The sequence below is a fragment of the Salminus brasiliensis genome, chromosome 1 (genome assembly GCF_030463535.1).
Source record: "Salminus brasiliensis chromosome 1, fSalBra1.hap2, whole genome shotgun sequence".
NCBI classification, from domain to species: Eukaryota; Metazoa; Chordata; class Actinopteri; order Characiformes; family Bryconidae; genus Salminus; species Salminus brasiliensis.
This window is the reverse complement of record NC_132878.1, coordinates 86,613,687-86,633,701: the sequence shown is the minus strand read 5'-3', so window position 1 is coordinate 86,633,701 and position 20,015 is coordinate 86,613,687. Positions and strand designations below refer to the sequence as shown.

General features: G+C 39.8%; 1 protein-coding gene and 6 non-coding genes across 9 annotated transcripts; 5 read left to right on the top strand and 2 right to left on the bottom strand.

The window, feature by feature from the left end:
- Positions 1–108: 108 nt before the first annotated feature.
- trnat-cgu (transfer RNA threonine (anticodon CGU)) lies at positions 109–181 on the top strand. Its single transcript has one exon. It is a non-coding gene; the product is annotated as a tRNA-Thr (tRNA).
- A 287-nt stretch (positions 182–468) lies between these two features.
- Positions 469–541, top strand: trnat-ugu (transfer RNA threonine (anticodon UGU)). Its single transcript has one exon. It is a non-coding gene; the product is annotated as a tRNA-Thr (tRNA).
- A 612-nt stretch (positions 542–1,153) lies between these two features.
- Positions 1,154–1,226, bottom strand: trnat-ugu (transfer RNA threonine (anticodon UGU)). Its single transcript has one exon. It is a non-coding gene; the product is annotated as a tRNA-Thr (tRNA).
- A 1,188-nt stretch (positions 1,227–2,414) lies between these two features.
- On the top strand, positions 2,415–2,487 carry trnat-ugu (transfer RNA threonine (anticodon UGU)). The gene has a single exon. It is a non-coding gene; the product is annotated as a tRNA-Thr (tRNA).
- Positions 2,488–4,276: 1,789 nt separating this feature from the next.
- Positions 4,277–4,349, top strand: trnat-ugu (transfer RNA threonine (anticodon UGU)). Its single transcript has one exon. It is a non-coding gene; the product is annotated as a tRNA-Thr (tRNA).
- Positions 4,350–5,479: 1,130 nt separating this feature from the next.
- trnat-ugu (transfer RNA threonine (anticodon UGU)) lies at positions 5,480–5,552 on the bottom strand. Its single transcript has one exon. It is a non-coding gene; the product is annotated as a tRNA-Thr (tRNA).
- Positions 5,553–7,639: 2,087 nt separating this feature from the next.
- Positions 7,640–19,067, top strand: pdp1 (pyruvate dehydrogenase phosphatase catalytic subunit 1). Of its 3 annotated transcripts, none has more exons than XM_072692079.1 (3): positions 7,640–7,725; positions 12,786–13,674; positions 14,527–19,067. In XM_072692079.1, exons 2-3 carry the CDS (start codon positions 12,820–12,822, stop codon positions 15,235–15,237), a joined length of 1,566 nt encoding a protein of 521 aa, XP_072548180.1. In that variant the 5' UTR covers positions 7,640–7,725; positions 12,786–12,819; the 3' UTR covers positions 15,238–19,067. The 3 variants fall into 3 exon arrangements, with proteins under 3 accessions (XP_072548180.1, XP_072548171.1, XP_072548188.1); XM_072692070.1 differs by having other exon boundaries at positions 7,645–7,882; XM_072692087.1 differs by lacking the exon at positions 7,640–7,725 and having other exon boundaries at positions 11,746–13,674.
- The last annotated feature ends 948 nt before the right edge of the window (positions 19,068–20,015 follow it).

The following is a 20,015-nucleotide window of genomic DNA, read 5'->3' as shown; positions in this document are numbered from 1 at the left end:
TATGGGAAAGCTATTGGTAGAGTAACTTCTTATTTGCAGCTGCTTGTTCTAGGTGTTCTAGATGTGGTTCATTCAGGTTAACAATGAGGTACTAGCCATCTTGTTAAAGGCTCCATAGCTCAGTGGTTAGAGCACTGGTCTCGTAAACCAGGGGTCGTGAGTTCAATTCTCGCTGGGGCCTTTCTCGTGCTTTTAAAATTCAGATGAAACACATCAAGGACACTTCATGTTGTGGATAATGTTACTTTACAGTCTCTGAAATCCTGCAGTTAATGTCAGTGTGATAGGGTACAATGTGATACGGCCAATCACTTTCGCTTCAACAACAGGTTGAAGAAGTGCAAATAGACCAGACCCGTAATTCTTCTACAGTGGTTCAGTAGAATCCTGCTGTTTATCTCAATATCCTAGGTGTGGTTCATTCAGGTCAACTTTACAGTGACGCATGGCAGCTGGTCTTGTGGGTAAGGCTCCATAGCTCAGTGGTTAGAGCACTGGTCTTGTAAACCAGGGGTCGCGAGTTCAATTCTCGCTGGGGCCTATCCTTTGATTTTAAGCTCCAGATGAAAGACCATCAAGCATGCTTCATGTTGGATGAAATAACTTTGCAGACTCAGAAATCTATCAAGTACTGTGCAATGTGAAATGGAATGAGTGTGGAAGTGTAGCGTTTCTTCAGGTCCCTGTCACACAGTTTTACATCACCATGGACTGACAAGCTGCCATCTAAGAAAGATAAGGGAAGACCAGGGTTGTTCGGGTCCTCTATCCACATAACTGCTGATTATCTGTCCCTGAAATACAACCACAGCACAATTCTACAAGAACGATCCCACATCAGTTTCTCAGAGGAGACTGCATGAAGCAAGACTGTCTGGTCTACAAAGAGACGAGTGATCACTGTAAAATGTGTTTCACTGAGCATCTTTGAAAATAGCTAAATATCATATGACAGCTGCTTTTAAACAGAAGATTTACGGCCAGCTCAGGTCATCTGAAACGTGTGGGACTGAGAACTGAAGAGGTGCCTCACTTTCATATGTGTCCCCTATCACACTGACATTAACTGCAGGATTTCAGAGACTGTAAAGTTACATTATCCACAACATGAAGTGTCCTTGATGTGTTTCATCTGAATTTTAAAAGCTTGGAGAGGCCCCAGCGAGAATTGAACTCGCGACCCCTGGTTTACAAGACCAGTGCTCTAACCACTGAGCTATGGAGCCCTGTGCAGAGCAACTGAGATAGGTGTAGTCTTAGGCTTTGTGCCTAGCTTGTTCTGCATCTGAATCAACTACACCTAAGCAGCAGGATTTTTACTGGACTACTGTAGAAGACGTACAGGTCTGGGCTGTTTGAGAAAGCCACAGTGGACTAGATCAATATACAGTATCTATAGACTGTATCTGTTCATCTGTAAAGAGGCACACCGCTGCATTGTCATAACATAAGCAATTGATAAAATTATATTATTTTTAAAAAATGTGATTTTGATTTAAGAAATGTGATTCTGATTTCTGTACATTTCCCATACCATCTAAATAAAAACTGCATTTTTTTCCCTGGGCCAAAAAGTAGCTCAGCCTTGGCCTAGCCTACTACTTACCCCACAGGCAGCAATACCATAATAAAGAAGTTAAAAACTGTTTGTGTTGGTAAATGGTGGTTTTATTAAAGTGTTATTTAGACTATTTAGTTCATAGACATAAAAATACTAACCCATGCTTTTCCCATCCAGTCAGGGTCTTTTCCACAGGGTCTTATAAATAGCAGCTGGTGGTGAGGGCGCTCCTAGCTTATTTCACCTGCGTTTACAATACAAACTAACTTGGCCTTAAAACATTAGGTACAATTATTTTATTGACTTTTAATAACTGTATTATATTTACCAAGGGGTTGGGTTGCTTTAGCCTACTCATGACATGTTTTCTGTCACTGCCTGTTCACTGCCAGGACCACCGTCGCCACCTCCACCGCCACGGCCACGCCACAGCCACGGGAGCTGAAGATGAAGGAGGCCCAGATGTGGCAAACATGTGTGTAAGTTTGGCACATTTTGCAGCGTTTGCTTGAAGAGCAAGTTTCTTTTTTCTCGCAGTTTCTCTGCGCCTCCTTTGCGTTTCAGGGCGGAAGGAGGGAGGAGGCGCTTCGTGATTGGGCCAGCCCTGTGTCACTAAAGAAAATGACCAATGAGCGCAGACCTGCGGGTTTCAAGGGCCGGTGCTTAGAAATACATTACGCAAGCAGGACCAAGGCGAAAGGGGTTGGTGTTTAACAAAACGATCGGGCAGCTGATCTACTGGTTTTACGAGCCGATCAGGCCAATATATAAATACAAACTGTCGGCCAAAACAGCACGGGGAAATGCCCCGTATGCCAGATAGCCAGGCCGTCCCTGCAGCCTGAGCAGGCAGGGCTCCATAGCTCAGTGGTTAGAGCACTGGTCTTGTAAACCAGGGGTCGCGAGTTCAATTCTCGCTGGGGCCTGAAGGTTACTTTTAAGTGTCAATTACCTGTAAGAACAGTGTATAGTCTGGAACTTAGGTTTAATTCTCAAGTCTTTAAAAAAACTAGGTGAAATGTGTATTGTGTTGATGTCGAGCGCAGATAGTGATCGTGCTCGTCTTGTTTTGTCTCCTAAATTATTGGATGGATCTACACACAGTACACTGGCAAAGTCCAAGGAGCTCAGTATGAGACTGAGAAGGATGGTCATTGATTTACACAAGTCAGGACTGTCTATTAGAGCCATTTCTAAACAACTGCAGATTCCAAAATATTCAGTCTGAATAATTAGAAGTAATTATAAAACCCTGACTGTGACCCTCAAATTAAAGGAAGTTTGTTTGGGGTGAGTCAGTGACTATTACCGTAAGTGTGTTGCAATGTGCCGGTCAAAAAGCTGGACATTTAGTTAATAATAATGGTATATATTTGAGGAGCTGCCTTAGCTACATTACCTGGAGCTAGCTATAAGTAACGTTAGTCAGTGCTAAACGTTAGCTGACCTAAACTGTAGCAATCTAATGTTTTTATCTGAGCGTTTCTTTAATATAAAATGTCACATTTCGTTGTTTTATTTAACTCATTTTACACTAACGTTACTATTAACCAATATATGTATTTATAACTTCTTTTAAGCTCATTTTTATCACAGTGCAAAATATTTAGAGACCATAGCATTAGCTACATATTTCTCCTTAATTTAATATATTGTTAATTTAATGGAAAAAAAGACTATTATAGATGTAATAAATATTTTCCTATTTAATACGCTGTAAGTAAACTAAAATTGGGTTTAGTTTAGTCTCTAAATAAAATTGGGTCTAGCCGAGTCTCTAAATAAAATTGGGTTTAGTTTAGTCTCTAAATAAAATTGGGTTTAGTTTAGTCTCTAAATAAAATTGGGTTTAGTTTAGTCTCTAAATAAAATTGGGTTTAGCTTAGTCTCTAAATAAAATTGGGTTTAGTTTAGTCTCTAAATAAAATTGGGTTTAGTTTAGTCTCTAAATAAAATTGGGTTTAGCCTAGTCTCTAAATAAAATTGGGTTTAGCCTAGTCTCTAAATAAAATTGGGTTTAGCTTAGTCTCTAAATAAAATTGGGTTTAGCCTAATCTCTAAATAAAATTGGGTTTAGTTTAGTCTCTAAATAAAATTGGGTTTAGTTTAGTCTCTAAATAAAATTGGGTTTAGTTTAGTCTCTAAATAAAATTGGGTTTAGCCTAGTCTCTAAATAAAATTGGGTTTAGCTTAGTCTCTAAATAAAATTGGGCTTAGCCTAGTCTCTAAATAAAATTGGGTTTAGCCTAGTCTCTAAATAAAATTGGGTTTAGCTTAGTCTCTAAATAAAATTGGGTTTAGTTTAGTCTCTAAATAAAATTGGGTTTAGCTTAGTCTCTAAATAAAATTGGGTTTAGTTTAGTCTCTAAATAAAATTGGGTTTAGCCTAGTCTCTAAATAAAATTGGGTTTAGTTTAGTCTCTAAATAAAATTGGGTTTAGTTTAGTCTCTAAATAAAATTGGGTTTAGTTTAGTCTCTAAATAAAATTGGGTTTAGCCTAGTCTCTAAAGAAAATTGGGTTTAGCCTAGTCTCTAAAGAAAATTGGGTTTAGCTTAGTCTTAGTCCCAATTTTATTTAAAGACTAGGCTAAACCCAATTTGATTTAGAGACTAAGCTAAACCCAATTTTATTTAGAGACTAAACTAAACCCAGTTTTATTAGCCAGGCTATCTCTGCAGCTGGTAGATGCAGGCAGAGCTTCCTGAGCAGGCAGGGCTCCATAGCTCAGTGGTTAGAGCACTGGTCTTGTAAACCAGGGGTCGCGAGTTCAATTCTCGCTGGGGCCTGAAGGTTACTTTTAAGTGTCAATTATGTCAGTATAAACTGTAAGGACAGTTTACGGTCTGGATCCACTGATTAATTCTTAATCAGTGACGGTCTTTCAAAAAACTAGGTGGTGGGTTGTGTTGGTGTCCAACACAGATGGTGAACGTGCTTGTCTTGTTTTGTCTCGTAAAAAGGGTTTGTTTGACAGCCCTTATTGGATGGACCAACACAAAATAACCAGCAGTACATTGGCAAAGTCCAAGGAGCTCAGTATAAGAAAGAGAAGGAAACAACTGCAGATTCCAAAATAATCAGTCCAAATAATTAGAAGTAAATATAAAACCCTAACTGTGCCCCTAAGCTGAGAAGACCCCCAGGACCCAGAACCACCAAAACACAAGCCTACCATTAACTGCAAGCTGCTGGAACTCCAGTGTCACTGTCTAGAGTCAAGTTTTACGTCTTCATCGATGGAGAGGGTGCCATTCAAGAAAGAAGCCCCGTTTCCAAAATTGACACCTTCAAGCATAACTGATGTTTGCAACTGAACACACGGACAAAAAAGCCTTCTGGAGGAAAGCTTTATTGTGTGATAAATCAAAATTGGAATTGGAGTTCTTAGGCCACAATGAACAGAGGTATGTTTGGAGGAGTAAACGTGAGACATTTAACCCCAAGAACACTGGACCAACTGTTAAACATGGTGGTGGTATCATCATTCCCCAGTGCTGTTTTGCAGCAAGTGGATCTGGTACATTGCACAGTGGATGGAATAATGAAGAAGAAGGACTACCTCAGGATTCTTCACAATAACCTCAAACCAGCAGACTGACAGTCAAAACTTGGGTGGGACACAATTGTGTGTTCCAACAGGAAAATGACCCCAAACTCATATCAAATGTGGTGGTTTAATGGATGACGCAGACTAACACTATGCTCTTCCTAAAGTCCTGACCTCAAACCTATCAAAAATATCTGGGGTAAAAAGCGTCCCACGTGCTTGACTGAGCACCGAAGAAGTGCTCAGGAGAAAATGTCCCATTTCAGTCTGAGTAGCACTTTGAAGGATTTATGACATGTAAAGCTACTGTTAATCAGATTCATCATAAAGTGTCATTGGTCTTTTATCCAGAGCTAAAAATCAGCTGAAAGGCCCCAGCGAGAATTGAACTCGCGACCCCTGGTTTACAAGACCAGTGCTCTAACCACTGAGCTATGGAGCCCTGCCTGCAAACAGTAATGTCATGTATCACTGTAAAGTTGACCTGAATGGAACCACACCTAAAATACCTAGACACGCCGGTAGACAGAGGCCTAGATCAAGATTGCTATGTACTGTACCGGTTCCACTACACTACACTATTGAAGTGCATTTGCTCCCATTATACATTATTTAGCACTATCTACAACTGTGCTGTGTTATCCCATCAGGCTAATGGTTCAGACTTGTTCATATGAATGACTGGTCTGTCACACCTAAAGGGGGGTTGGTTGTAAATGTGTCTTACACAGATGTGAATGAGTGCTTTAGATCAGAGAGACAGACACATCACACCAACTTTTTCTTTTTTTATTTAAAATGTAATTAGCATTTAACTTGACTGAGTGCACCTAGACATACTACAGTGTCTTTTATTTTATATATAATGTTTAATATTCTACTTTAACAAAAACAACAATCATATTATTATTATTATTGTTATTATTATTATTATTATTATTATTATTATTATTATAGAACTATCTACAAAAACAAGGGGTGATTTCCTGGTACTTTTTAGGACCATATGACCTAAACATAAACACTACATTTTAAAAAATCTGTTTTGTATAACTGAGGACCATTAATGTCATTGCTAACGCTAATATCAACTTAATGCTCTTAAACTGTCAGAATTCACAAGATGTTTCAATCATCATCTATTTAGTGCCTGAAGTGTCTGAAACCTAAGAAATGCTGCCCCCCTTCTGAGACAGACAGGCACCCGGCCATGTCTAAATCTAAGCTCTCTGTTGTATTGGATGAAAATGCTAATAGCTATTGACAACACAGCTAACCGCTCATATCTAGCAGTGAGCTGTCGATGTCTTTGACAACCTCAGGGCGTATGGTTGAGATTTGGTTACAGAGGCCTTCATCACCACACTGCCGTCTAAAACACTGAGCCTAGGCAGCAAGACGTCCGGTAGTTCCCTCCAGTTTCAGATACGGCCTACGTGTGTGGGACAGTGATCGTTTTAGGAAAAGACTCAAAAAAATCACTAATTAACGTATTGTGTATGACACTGACACTGTGTTTAAAACTCAGAAAGACACAATGACACATGATATCTGTAATAGATAAATAGATAACAAATATATTAGATAGTAAAAAAGTAAAGAAAGCCACAGTTATGGCAGATATTACAGAGGGGAGTCTCTAGCCACAAGATGGCAGTGTTGTATAGAGGAGATGAGCTGGCTGGACATGAATAAAGATGGCTGTTTAGAGAAAGGCAGGTCTTGGGTTTGTCAATGATCTGTTAATAAATTGGCTTTTCTACTGACCTGAAGATTTCACACTTTGTCTAAATTTAACACTTTTGATTTACTGTGAACTACAAAAGCCAGTGACTCTCCCAGCCCTCTTCCTCCCTTCTGGGACATAAGGCCGCAATCAACAGCCTCCACTGGCCACATGTGCTTCACCCCAGAGATTCATCTCCTGTAGCTCTGCCATCTTATTCATGGCTTTGCTGGTTTCCTTTGTCCAGGTGGTGTCCATCGCAATGCCACTTTGCAATGGGATACGCTGGTTGACCATCCTCAGTACGTGGCCCAGCCAGTGACCCTGATCTCTAATCATCTAGGCCATGCTTAGTTTAAGCATGCAGCTGTTTAAGGCAGGACTGTTTAGTGCTCATGTAAGAAAGTGTTGTTTTATGTTTTATTGTAATATTTAATTATATTTAATGCCAACAGCCAACAGCCAATTAGCCAACAGCTCTTTCGCAGTATTTTAATATATTAATATTTTACATTTTTTAATCAATAGTTAGTTTTTAGTTTCATAATCTAGGTCAAATCGATTATCCGCAGTTGCTGCTGTTGCCGTTGTTCCATGCGGGTTAAACACGGCTCTATCTCATATACCTCTCTACCAAATAAATAGTGCACTACATCGACACACCGGCCTATTCCGATCGCTCACTTTAGATCCGCACTACGTAGGGAGGTAGGGGTCGATTTGAGACAGAGCCCGCGCCTCTGACGGTTCTACAGTTACATAAGACGAGCCAATCAGCTGGGCGTGGAGTGTGGCCTCTGAAGGGGGCGGAGGCGCGGTCTGGGACGGGGTGCTTCTTGTATCACTCTCAGTTTTCATTTGCCGCAAAACTCCAAAACCTGCGGCTGAGGTAAGAGTGTCGGGGCTGGAGGGTGTCGAAATAAGGACAAACTCGGCTCTGCCTGATGTACGATGTGTTTTATCGGTCGTATTGCATGATTTCCAAGGCTATGCGGTGGATTTAGGCTTTGCCAGCGGGGCGTCGTTTGCGTTGCAGGACTGTTCCCGTAAGTGTGTTTTTAGTGTGTTGCAATTTACAATTTACATTTAGTTTAAATAATAATGGTGTGTTTGGGGAGATAACGTTACCCAACCCAATTACAACCATTAAACAACATGGTGGTTCTTACTCGGATAGCTGGCTAAGCTAACTAACTAACTAGGCAGGCAGCAGAAGACCTTACGTTAGCTACGTTATCTGCGTAACGTTAGCCGATGCTAACCGTTAGCTGACCTAAACTGTAGCTATCTAATGTTTTTATCTGAGCGTTTCTTTAATATAAAGTGTCACATTTCGTCGTTTTATTTAACGCATTTTACACTAACGTTACTTATAAAATGAAATAAAATTGGGTTTAGCCTAGTCTCTAAATAAAATTGGGTTTAGCTTAGTCTCTAAATAAAATTGGGTTTAGTTTAGTCTCTAAATAAAATTGGGTTTAGCTTAGTCTCTGAATAAAATTGGGTTTAGCTTAGTCTCTGAATAAAATTGGGTTTAGCTTAGTCTCTGAATAAAATTGGGTTTAGCTTAGTCTCTGAATAAAATTGGGTTTAGTTTAGTCTCTGAATAAAATTGGGTTTAGCCTAGTCTCTGAATAAAATTGGGTTTAGCCTAGTCTCTGAATAAAATTGGGTTTAGTTTAGTCTCTAAATAAAATTGGGTTTAGTTTAGTCTCTAAATAAAATTGGGTTTAGTTTAGTCTCTAAATAAAATTGGGTTTAGCTTAGTCTCTAAATAAAATTGGGTTTAGCTTAGTCTCTGAATAAAATTGGGTTTAGCTTAGTCTCTGAATAAAATGGGGTCTAGCCTAGTCTCTAAATAAAATTGGGTTTAGCCTAGTCTCTAAATAAAATTGGGTCTAGCCTAGTCTCTAAATAAAATTGGGTCTAGCCTAGTCTCTAAATAAAACTGGGTTTAGCAGAGTCTCTAAATAAAATTGGGTTTAGCCTAGTCTCTAAATAAAATTGGGTTTAGCTTAGTCTCTGAATAAAATTGGGTTTAGCTTAGTCTCTAAATAAAACTGGGTTTAGCCGAGTCTCTAAATAAAATTGGGTTTAGTTTAGTCTCTGAATAAAATTGGGTCTAGCCGAGTCTCTAAATAAAATTGGGTTTAGATTAGTCTCTAAATAAAATTGGGTCTAGCCGAGTCTCTAAATAAAATTGGGTTTAGATTAGTCTCTAAATAAAATTGGGTCTAGCCGAGTCTCTGAATAAAATTGGGTTTAGATTAGTCTCTAAATAAAATTGGGTCTAGCCGAGTCTCTGAATAAAATTGGGTCTAGCCGAGTCTCTGAATAAAATTGGGTTTAGCTTAGTCTCTAAATAAAATTGGGTTTAGTTTAGTCTCTAAATAAAATTGGGTTTAGCTTAGTCTCTAAATAAAATTGGGTTTAGTTTAGTCTCTAAATAAAGTTGGGTTTAGTTTAGTCTCTGAATAAAATTGGGTCTAGCCGAGTCTCTAAATAAAATTGGGTTTAGATTAGTCTCTAAATAAAATTGGGTCTAGCCGAGTCTCTAAATAAAATTGGGTTTAGATTAGTCTCTAAATAAAATTGGGTCTAGCCGAGTCTCTGAATAAAATTGGGTCTAGCCTAGTCTCTAAATAAAATTGGGTTTAGCCGAGTCTCTGAATAAAATTGGGTTTAGATTAGTCTCTAAATAAAATTGGGTTTAGCCGAGTCTCTGAATAAAATTGGGTTTAGTTTAGTCTCTGAATAAAATTGGGTTTAGATTAGTCTCTAAATAAAACTGGGTTTAGCCGAGTCTCTAAATAAAATTGGGTTTAGTTTAGTCTCTGAATAAAATTGGGTTTAGATTAGTCTCTGAATAAAATTGGGTTTAGCTTAGTCTCTGAATAAAATTGGGTTTAGCTTAGTCTCTAAATAAAACTGGGTTTAGCCGAGTCTCTAAATAAAATTGGGTTTAGTTTAGTCTCTAAATAAAATTGGGTTTAGTTTAGTCTCTGAATAAAATTGGGTCTAGCCGAGTCTCTAAATAAAATTGGGTTTAGATTAGTCTCTAAATAAAATTGGGTCTAGCCGAGTCTCTAAATAAAATTGGGTTTAGATTAGTCTCTAAATAAAATTGGGTCTAGCCGAGTCTCTGAATAAAATTGGGTTTAGATTAGTCTCTAAATAAAATTGGGTCTAGCCGAGTCTCTGAATAAAATTGGGTCTAGCCGAGTCTCTGAATAAAATTGGGTTTAGCTTAGTCTCTAAATAAAATTGGGTTTAGTTTAGTCTCTAAATAAAATTGGGTTTAGCTTAGTCTCTAAATAAAATTGGGTTTAGTTTAGTCTCTAAATAAAATTGGGTTTAGTTTAGTCTCTGAATAAAATTGGGTCTAGCCGAGTCTCTAAATAAAATTGGGTTTAGATTAGTCTCTAAATAAAATTGGGTCTAGCCGAGTCTCTAAATAAAATTGGGTTTAGATTAGTCTCTAAATAAAATTGGGTCTAGCCGAGTCTCTGAATAAAATTGGGTCTAGCCTAGTCTCTAAATAAAATTGGGTTTAGCCGAGTCTCTGAATAAAATTGGGTTTAGATTAGTCTCTAAATAAAATTGGGTTTAGCCGAGTCTCTGAATAAAATTGGGTTTAGTTTAGTCTCTGAATAAAATTGGGTTTAGATTAGTCTCTAAATAAAACTGGGTTTAGCCGAGTCTCTAAATAAAATTGGGTTTAGTTTAGTCTCTGAATAAAATTGGGTTTAGATTAGTCTCTGAATAAAATTGGGTTTAGTCTAGTCTCTGAATAAAATTGGGTTTAGTCTAGTCTCTGAATAAAATTGGGTTTAGCCGAGTCTCTGAATAAAATTGGGTTTAGCCGAGTCTCTGAATAAAATTGGGTTTAGCCGAGTCTCTGAATAAAATTGGGTTTAGTCTAGTCTCTGAATAAAATTGGGTCTAGCCTAGTCTCTGAATAAAATTGGGTTTAGCCTAGTCTCTGAATAAAATTGGGTTTAGCCTAGTCTCTGAATAAAATTGGGTTTAGCCTAGTCTCTGAATAAAATTGGGTTTAGCCTAGTCTCTGAATAAAATTGGGTTTAGCCTAGTCTCTGAATAAAATTGGGTTTAGCCTAGTCTCTGAATAAAATTGGGTCTAGCCTAGTCTCTGAATAAAATTGGGTCTAGCCTAGTCTCTGAATAAAATTGGGTTTAGATTAGTCTCTAAATAAAACTGGGTTTAGCCGAGTCTCTAAATAAAATTGGGTTTAGTTTAGTCTCTGAATAAAATTGGGTTTAGATTAGTCTCTGAATAAAATTGGGTTTAGTCTAGTCTCTGAATAAAATTGGGTTTAGTCTAGTCTCTGAATAAAATTGGGTTTAGCCGAGTCTCTGAATAAAATTGGGTTTAGTCTAGTCTCTGAATAAAATTGGGTTTAGCCGAGTCTCTGAATAAAATTGGGTTTAGCCGAGTCTCTGAATAAAATTGGGTCTAGCCTAGTCTCTGAATAAAATTGGGTCTAGCCTAGTCTCTGAATAAAATTGGGTTTAGCCTAGTCTCTGAATAAAATTGGGTTTAGCCTAGTCTCTGAATAAAATTGGGTTTAGCCTAGTCTCTGAATAAAATTGGGTTTAGCCTAGTCTCTGAATAAAATTGGGTTTAGCCTAGTCTCTGAATAAAATTGGGTTTAGCCTAGTCTCTGAATAAAATTGGGTCTAGCCTAGTCTCTGAATAAAATTGGGTTTAGTTTAGTCTCTGAATAAAATTGGGTTTAGCCTAGTCTCTGAATAAAATTGGGTTTAGCCTAGTCTCTGAATAAAATTGGGTTTAGCTTAGTCTCTGAATAAAATTGGGTTTAGTCTAGTCTCTGAATAAAATTGGGTTTAGTCTAGTCTCTGAATAAAATTGGGTCTAGCCTAGTCTCTAAAGAAAATTGGGTCTAGCCTAGTCTCTAAATATTATATTTCTGTCGTGATACTTCAGGAGCTCTGTACAGTTTAGCTATGAGTTATTAAGGTCTCTTTGCTTCCTCAGTAAGTCATAAGGAGATTCACAGTTTTGCTTTGCAGGCGTTTTAATTTTTTTTTTGAGCAACCCACAGGTACCAGTACATCCACCAAGCTGCCAGGAAGTTACATGTGACTCTAGTGTTGAGTTAAATAACTGGAGGGGGGGGGGGTGCTGTAATTATAGGCCAGTGGGACAGTTGGTTCTTCCAAGGTGTTAACAGACTGATGGTGAATGCTAAAGTTAGCTCTCATGGAGGAGGGGTGTGCCCAAGATTTGAGGCCTGAGTGGTGTCACCCCAAAGAGCTCTCTGAGGCCTTCAGAAACAAGGTTGCAGATTTATGAGTCTGGGAAGGGATTAAAAAAGATCTTGAAACAGTTAGAAATAAGCCATGCCACAACAAACACCTGCCAGCATGGCCAGGTCAGGCTGTTTCAACAAGTTCAACCCAAGAGCAGACTGCAAGATGGCATGGGGGGGGGCAGCATGTGGCTCTTGACACAGTTAATTCCTGACTACAAGATTTGAATCCCTGAGGATGCACAAGAAGGCGAGACCTTTTATGCATGTCCTGTAGTACCTAATACTGCATTAAAAAATAGAATACAGGTATTTGCATTAACAGCACAAAACTAGAGCTACTGATTCGGCTGTTCCGAACGTTTTATTATATGCCGTAGAAAAAAACAATTCCTCATGACTTGGTCCTGAGTAGACCCTGCTGTCCTCCTGTTACACCTCAATCTCTCAATCTCGCATCAATTTCTCAACTTCTGCCTCCATGTCGGTCTCTACGTCCACTCCATCTTTTCTTTGCATCCACTCAGAAATCTCTATCTTCCTCCTCCACCTTTTTTCAGCAACGAAGAATGGGAACCTGGACTTGTATGTGGAGCATTGTGCATGTGTAGTAAAAGTTAATGCTGTTGCGTAACTCCTTCTATTTGGTTTCCTACAGGTCCTTTGAGCGTAGTTTGTAAAGCTGCGTTGTTATGGCGGCGGCCTGCCAGTTTTTCAGGCTAATCCGTGGCAAGGAGTTGGGTCGGATTTGGGCGCCTGCCGTTTTGTGCCAAAACTGCTGCCTGTTCAATCACCCGTGCAATGGCCCTATCCAACCACTGGCAAATTCCGACCCTAGGTGGCACCAGTCACGAGCCTATGGGACTTCAGTTGTACGGCCCACCTACTACCTTACACCACCTCAGGTCAACAGCATCCTGAAGGCCAACGAGTACAGCTTTAAAGTGCCTGAGTTTGATGGCAAGAACCTCAGCTCAGTCATGGGCTTTGACAGCAACCAGCTGCCCGCCAATGCGCCCATTGAGGACCGGCGAAGCGCAGCCACTTGCCTGCAGACACGTGGCATGCTTTATGGTGTCTTCGACGGACATGCAGGTTGTGCTTGTGCCCAGGCGCTCAGCGAGAGACTCTTCTACTACATCGCAGTCTCAATGCTGCCCCACGAGACTCTGGTCGAGCTGGAGAACGCGGTGGAGAGTGGCCGGCCTCTTCAGCCGATACTACAGTGGCACAAGCACCCCAACGACTACTTCAGTCGTGAGGCATCCCGTCTCTACTTCAGCAGTCTGCGCACGTACTGGCAGGAGCTGCTGGATCTGAGTACGCCTGGAGAGCAGCCTGATGTGGCTGAGGCGTTGGTGAGTGCCTTCAAGCGACTGGACAATGATATTTCTCTAGAGGCGCAGGTGGGAGACTCCAATGCCTTCCTGCACTACTGGGTGCTGCGTGTGGCCTTCTCTGGAGCCACAGCTTGTGTGGCGCATGTGGATGGCAATGACCTACATATAGCCAATACGGGTGATGGCCGGGCAGTGCTGGGTGTACAGGTAAGGGCTGCAATACAGTTTTTTGTTATAAAGCTTTTTTTCTAAGGGTTTTTTCATGTCTATAGTTTGTTTGCTCTGGTTCATATCGCTTAAGGATATTTAATATTTGGAGCTTGTCTGAAGCAGGAGCAAGAAAGTTAATATAGGAAGAAGGTCCTGCGTTCCAGACTAGTGTATATTTGTCTGCAATATAACATTAAGCAACTGCAGACATGGCATTTCTGTAGTAATTATCTGGGCAATATAGCAGGTTAACACCTGGCTATGGGAGCCGTTTAGCTTGGGGAGTACACCTGATCGAGGTCAGCGCACATTCTCATCATAAACAAACCGCTCCAGAGTTCGTTTGGGCCTGGAGATCACCTCCTCGCTAGAGTCTCAGTGCAGTTGTTTTTGATCTGTGTCTGAGTGCAGTTACTGTATTCATACCTGTTCAAACAAATCAAACCAAGGTTTGACACCAACCAGAGTCTGAATTAACCCTAAATAACCTCTACAATATGTTTGTGGCCATTAATAAATATGTAGAACCTTACTTTACTAAAGACCGTTTTGTAAAGGTGATGTCCATATGAACTGATGCATATCCCCATATCTTGTTTTCTGACCAGACCTGACCAGACTACCATTTCAAAGTTATGCAGAAACCTCAAATGTCCATTTTTTTTTTTTTATCGTCATTATTTTTGGCATAATCTGTAATCTTACAGTTGTTTACTTAAATTCTAATGGATTCAAAATTTTTAACATTAGGAAAAATGTATAGACACAAGACAGCACTCTTGGATAAATTGTTGGATGCCATTTATCACAATAATGATACATATTCATATTGCACACCCTGGTGTCCAGGAATCTGATGGATCCTTCTCCGCGCTGACTCTCTCCAATGATCATAACGCACAGAACGAGGCAGAGGTGATACGGGTAAGGTCCGAACACCCGCGATCCGAAGCCAAGACGGTGGTGAAACAAGACCGTTTGCTAGGCCTGCTCATGCCTTTCCGGGCCTTCGGTGACGTCAAGTTCAAGTGGAGCATTGAGCTGCAGCGGCGTGTGCTGGAGTCTGGCCCCGACCAGTTGCATGAGAACGAGCACGCCAAGTTTATCCCCCCTAACTACCACACACCCCCCTACCTGACCGCAGAGCCAGAGATCATCCGGCACCGCCTGAGGCCACAGGACCGCTTCCTGGTTCTCGGCTCGGACGGTCTGTGGGAGACGCTGCACCGGCAGGAAGTCGTACGCATCGTGGGTGAGTACCTGACTGGTGTCCACCAGCAGCAGCCCATCAGTGTGGGTGGCTACAAAGTGACCCTGGGCCAGATGCAGGGGCTGCTGCAGGAGAGGAAGGCCCGCGTCTCCTCAACCTTTGAGGACCAGAACTCGGCCACTCATCTGATCCGGCACGCAGTGGGCAGCAATGAGTTCGGCACAGTGGATCACGAGAGGCTCTCCAAGATGCTCAGTTTGCCAGAAGAACTGGCTCGCATGTATAGAGATGATATCACCATTATTATAGTGCAGTTTAACCCACATGTCATAGGAGCACAGCAGAACTGAGCGCACTTTTTTTTGGAGGGGAGGGAGGGGGGTCGGGGCTTTTCCTCGGGTCTTGGTTCTGTTACACAGGCTGTTACTCATGCAATCACTCACATGGTTCTGTTATTTGCTATAGCTATGGATGTCAGTCCTGGCACAGGAGTACTCTTATCCTGCACATTTTAGAGTTTATCTAGCAGCTAATCAGCTACATAATGCGGTGTGATAGAACAGGGGTGCTCTAGGGACATGATTGCCTATGGACTCTAGGTCCTAAGTCTAAGGGTAAATAGTGCCGTTTTTCCAGTATGTTTTGCCTTTGCGATTTCATTGGGTCCTCTGAATTACAAGGTCAAAATACATTGCTACATGCATGTTAGAAGCACGCCAACCATCCTGTATGTTTAATTGGAACATCAAGTTAAATGAAAACAAAGATACTGCTAAAACCATACTTAACATGTTGAGCATAGCATAATGTACAACAAAGCGTGGGTCACTTATTTTTTTTTAGCGATCTGCATAAAGCAACACTTCTCAAGCATGATGGCTGTCTGTGGCATGGCCGTAGCTTAGTTGGCATAATTTGCTTCTGTAGAAATTTACTCAGAACAGCTGTCAGCTGTCAACTTCCCACTCACCACTTTTCTTGTAATCCTCAGATGAAAAATGATCATTGCTTAATTCAAGATTTCACAATACCTTTTACTAAATGGCACTCTTACCATTTTAGGATTTCTGCATTTTTAGGGAATCGGAGGTAATGCCCCGGACCACGTCTAGATTTCTTGTTCTGCTTATGCGTAAAGGAACACCACCCGATTTTCATATCCTTTTTGTTATGAGATGCAGAAACTGTCTTAGAGATCTGAAGCCATAGCTGTTCTGCAGAAGTGGTAACAGTACTACTAAGCAGGATGCTTGCAGCTGGTTATGTAGCTCCAGATTTTTTTGTCAGTTTTAATAAGTTTTTAAATAATGAAAGTCTATTCATGTTTTAGTAAATATCTTTGTTATCTTTAACTGAGGTTTCCAGTTTTTTTTTCTTTTTTTTTTATTGCTTTATGAAGAATAAATTAAGTTTTTGGCTAAGATTGTGACCATCTGAGTCCAGTGTTTGTTAGAAACAATAGCCTAGCACAACCAGTATTAAACATCTCTTGGCTGATCAACTGCATGTGGGATAAGTGATCAGTCATGTTATTTAGATTTTCCACTGAATTATTTCTGTTACAACATTGCAGTGCTAATAAGAGTGATGTTTGGTAGATAAAGCCCATTTCATTTTCCCCCAAAGACAAAGGCTGCTTACACCCGGGGCTTATGCTAATGGAGACCTGCAAAATGATGGCCTACTCTATTGTTCACGTTGTGTGTGTCACAGTTCTGCTTCTGTCCACAAGCTTTATATTGTAAATGTTGCTTCACCTGTTTTTAAGCTACGCTATATGTGGCAGTGAAGCCAAGCACTAAACACTGCTTTGACCTGCTGTGGGAGAGGTCATGTGGTAGAAATATACAGCCTAAAAAAAGTGTAGAACTATAGTTCATGTTACAGTTAACAAGATCATTACCAGTGGTTAAAGTTGCCATCATTTCATACTGCATGTTAAATATTGGAGCTGTTTAAAAAAAAAAAACTCAGAACTTTCTATTGGTCCATCTGTAAAGTATTATTTAAGTGTTCACTACCAGATGGGTTAAATGCGGAGGACACATTTCGCTGTACACTGTACAGTGATAAATACGTGCACCTTTACCTTTAAAAAAAAAATAATAATTTTAACCTTTACCTTACTTGACGTGACACTCGCGGACATAATGCAGGTTTAACCTTTCTAAAGAGGACTGTTTAGTCTAAAAGAATTGTACAGGTTTGTTTAGAATAATTTGTTTTGTTTCTAATCAAAGAATGGCTGAGAGGAAGGGTCATTAAAATGAACATATTTCTAGGTGCCAGTGTGAGAACTTGGAGAGAACACCAGTGTGAGAACACCTAGCATCAAAGATTTGCCTTGTGAAAATTCTGTATTGTACAGAACAAATACAGTTTTCTTATCCAGAATGTGACTTACAACACATTTACCTTAGCAGCAGAGATGGAAAGTGAAAAGCCCCCAAGGGGCTAGATTGTCTAAAGCTTTGTAACACAGATTGATTTTTTTTTTTTTTTTTTTTTTTTTTTTTAATTAAACAAAAATGAGTTTTAATTGGTCACATACTTCTATATGCTGTTGGTACTTTTAATGAGCTCTTGATGATCACACAGCATAGCAATTATCCCAAAGAGCTAGTACCACCTATAGCCTTAACTATTGTATATGGCTTATTTAGTTTTTAATTGGGCAAACATTTTAAGGTAATGGATTACTTTGGGGATTACTTTTTTTTTATTTTGGGGTATCATTTTATCACATCTCATCATTTGTTGTTTTACAGTTGTTCAATGATTATGTGCATGAACAAGCAAATAACACCCCCCCCCACCCCCCCACCCCCGGGTCACTACTTGTGTCTAAGTATCAGGGTTATATCTGGATAAGGCCAGGTCACATAAAGTTACTCCAAAACCCCTCCCTGTGCAACAGAACCTCTAGTAATAATTTCTGTGCAGTGCCCTAATTTATGACCAACCAGAGACGCATGTGGCTATCCAGGTAGTAGTAGTCTGATGGCATGACCGGGTGTAAACAGGGTCTGTGAAAGCTTCACTTTTGGTTCTGTCAAAAGTGTGTAGCCGATTATTAGTGGTCTTCATTTGCTTGCTTGAACCAGTAGACATCTGGAAATCGGGATACTGGCTAAGAGTCCCTGAGGACTAGGTTGGGAAATACTGGTCTGTGTAATGTTTGTGTAATGCCCATGCTATTATCATCTCCGTTACAAAATGAGCTGCACTGACTGATAAATTCTCTTTCTGTATTCTCTGTGACCTGATGTTACACTTCACTTGACCCCTTGGCACTGACCCCAGCCCTGAACTGGCTCATGTGAGAGGATCACTGCATAGCAGGCCAAATATAACTCCTCTTGCCCTTACTCTGTGTTGTACATTGTGTTTGTGCATGGCATATTTCCTTCAGGTCAGAGCATGTTGCTGCAGTGAGTACACAGTTAAACTTCTAAATGATTTCAGGCTTCTTTGAGTTTGTTTGTTTGTTTGGTTTGTTTGTTTGTTACCTGCAAGTTATGGGTGAATCCCTAAAGGACAGGTGGTTTCTTTTCATCTGGCTTCAAATTTGTGGAAACTGTTGTTTGACCATGGTCTTCAAACCCCACCAGATTTTGTTCAGGCTAGGTGCATTCAGGCATTCAGAGTGGCTGGACTTAGATCAAGGCCAGGAGCGATGGAGGTTTCCGTTCTTCAAATCACTCCAATTTTTCCTCCTCCTGAATATCCTTCTCTCTGTCTATCCGTCCATCTATCCACACATCTGTCCTATGGGCTTTCCTCAGGCACAGCCTTTTCCCAAGTTTCAAGCAGTTGCAAACCGTTGTAAAGCTGTTCTGCTCTATTGGATCCTCTTTTCTTGCGCTCTTGTACAGATGCCTGTATTTTGTGAAGGAAATGGCCGAGGTTGTTTGACTTTGAATGTTTGACACAGTTGGTAAAAGATGTGTACATATTTACCTTGACGTATTTATCTTAAAAACTGCTTGCTTAATACTTGAAGGTCACTTATTCAACCTAATGCGTTTGAAGCATTAAATATATGAAATATTTACAACTTGCAACAGGTGTATTTAACAATATTGCCACATGTACTGGTGTATGAAATGAGAACTGGTTTGTTTGGTAACTCTGGTATTTTATATCTAGAATATTTTAATAAAACTTTGAATGTCACCAAGACGTCTCTTTGGTTTTTATGTATGAACAGTACTGTGCAGAGATTTTGGGTAACTCAGCACATTATTTTAAAGCATTTCTCCCACTCTGTTACAACAAATGCAGCTGAACATAAATACAGAATAAAAGAATAAGAACTTTCTGAAGAAAGTAGTTTAGATCTTGTGAGCTAGTCTGAAGAACAAAGCTTGGTTCCAGGTTTCTCCTAGACAACATTCAGTCAGCACAGTATGGATGTGCTCAATTCCATCTCCAGCTCACCTGATTTACCAAAACAGGTGTTATGATGACTATAAATGAAACTAGATTCTAATGAAGTGAGCTTTGGAGTGGTTTCAATGAACACAGTGATGTAAAATCATGACTTTCTTTCTTATAAATAGAAGTATTTTACTGAGTAAATCAACACTTACATGACTTTAATATGTAGGGGGTTAAACTCCTGGGGTGTTTATTTATTTATATATATATATATATATATATATATATATATATATATATATATAATTTTACATTCTGAATTGTTAAGTGGGCTCCAACAGACTTCAGAAGCACTCTTTTAGTGCTCTTTTACAATGAGCTGGTTTTGTCCCCCAGGCACACCTGTGTTTTGTAAATGAGGTGGCATGTACACACATTCACGAACTGTCCTGTGACTGCATTCAGCATGTTCAGTGTCAGTTGGGGACTTCATGAGTTAAACTTTTCCTTTTCCTTGTTTCCTTGTCTTAAAGTCTATGACTCACATGGCACCATGGGCTCTTATGGGTTAATTCAATTTTTTTTTTACAGGTGCCTAATACCTGCACAGGTATGTGTCCACCTTTACCTGTCACTTTATTCGAATTCTCAGAAATAAAAGTATGTAGTAACTAAAAGTATGTTCACCTGCCACTTTATGAGCTTTACCCTTTTATAGGTCTATACAGTTACAGGCTGTAGTGTATAG

Excerpts from the sequence above, each read along its gene's own strand:
- pdp1 (XM_072692079.1), top strand. The coding sequence starts at position 12,820 with ATGGCGGCGGCCTGCCAGTTTTTCAGGCTAATCCGTGGCAAGGAGTTG. Across the intron at positions 13,675-14,526 it reads GGGCAGTGCTGGGTGTACAG|GAATCTGATGGATCCTTCTC; the intron begins GTAAGGGCTGCA and ends CCTGGTGTCCAG.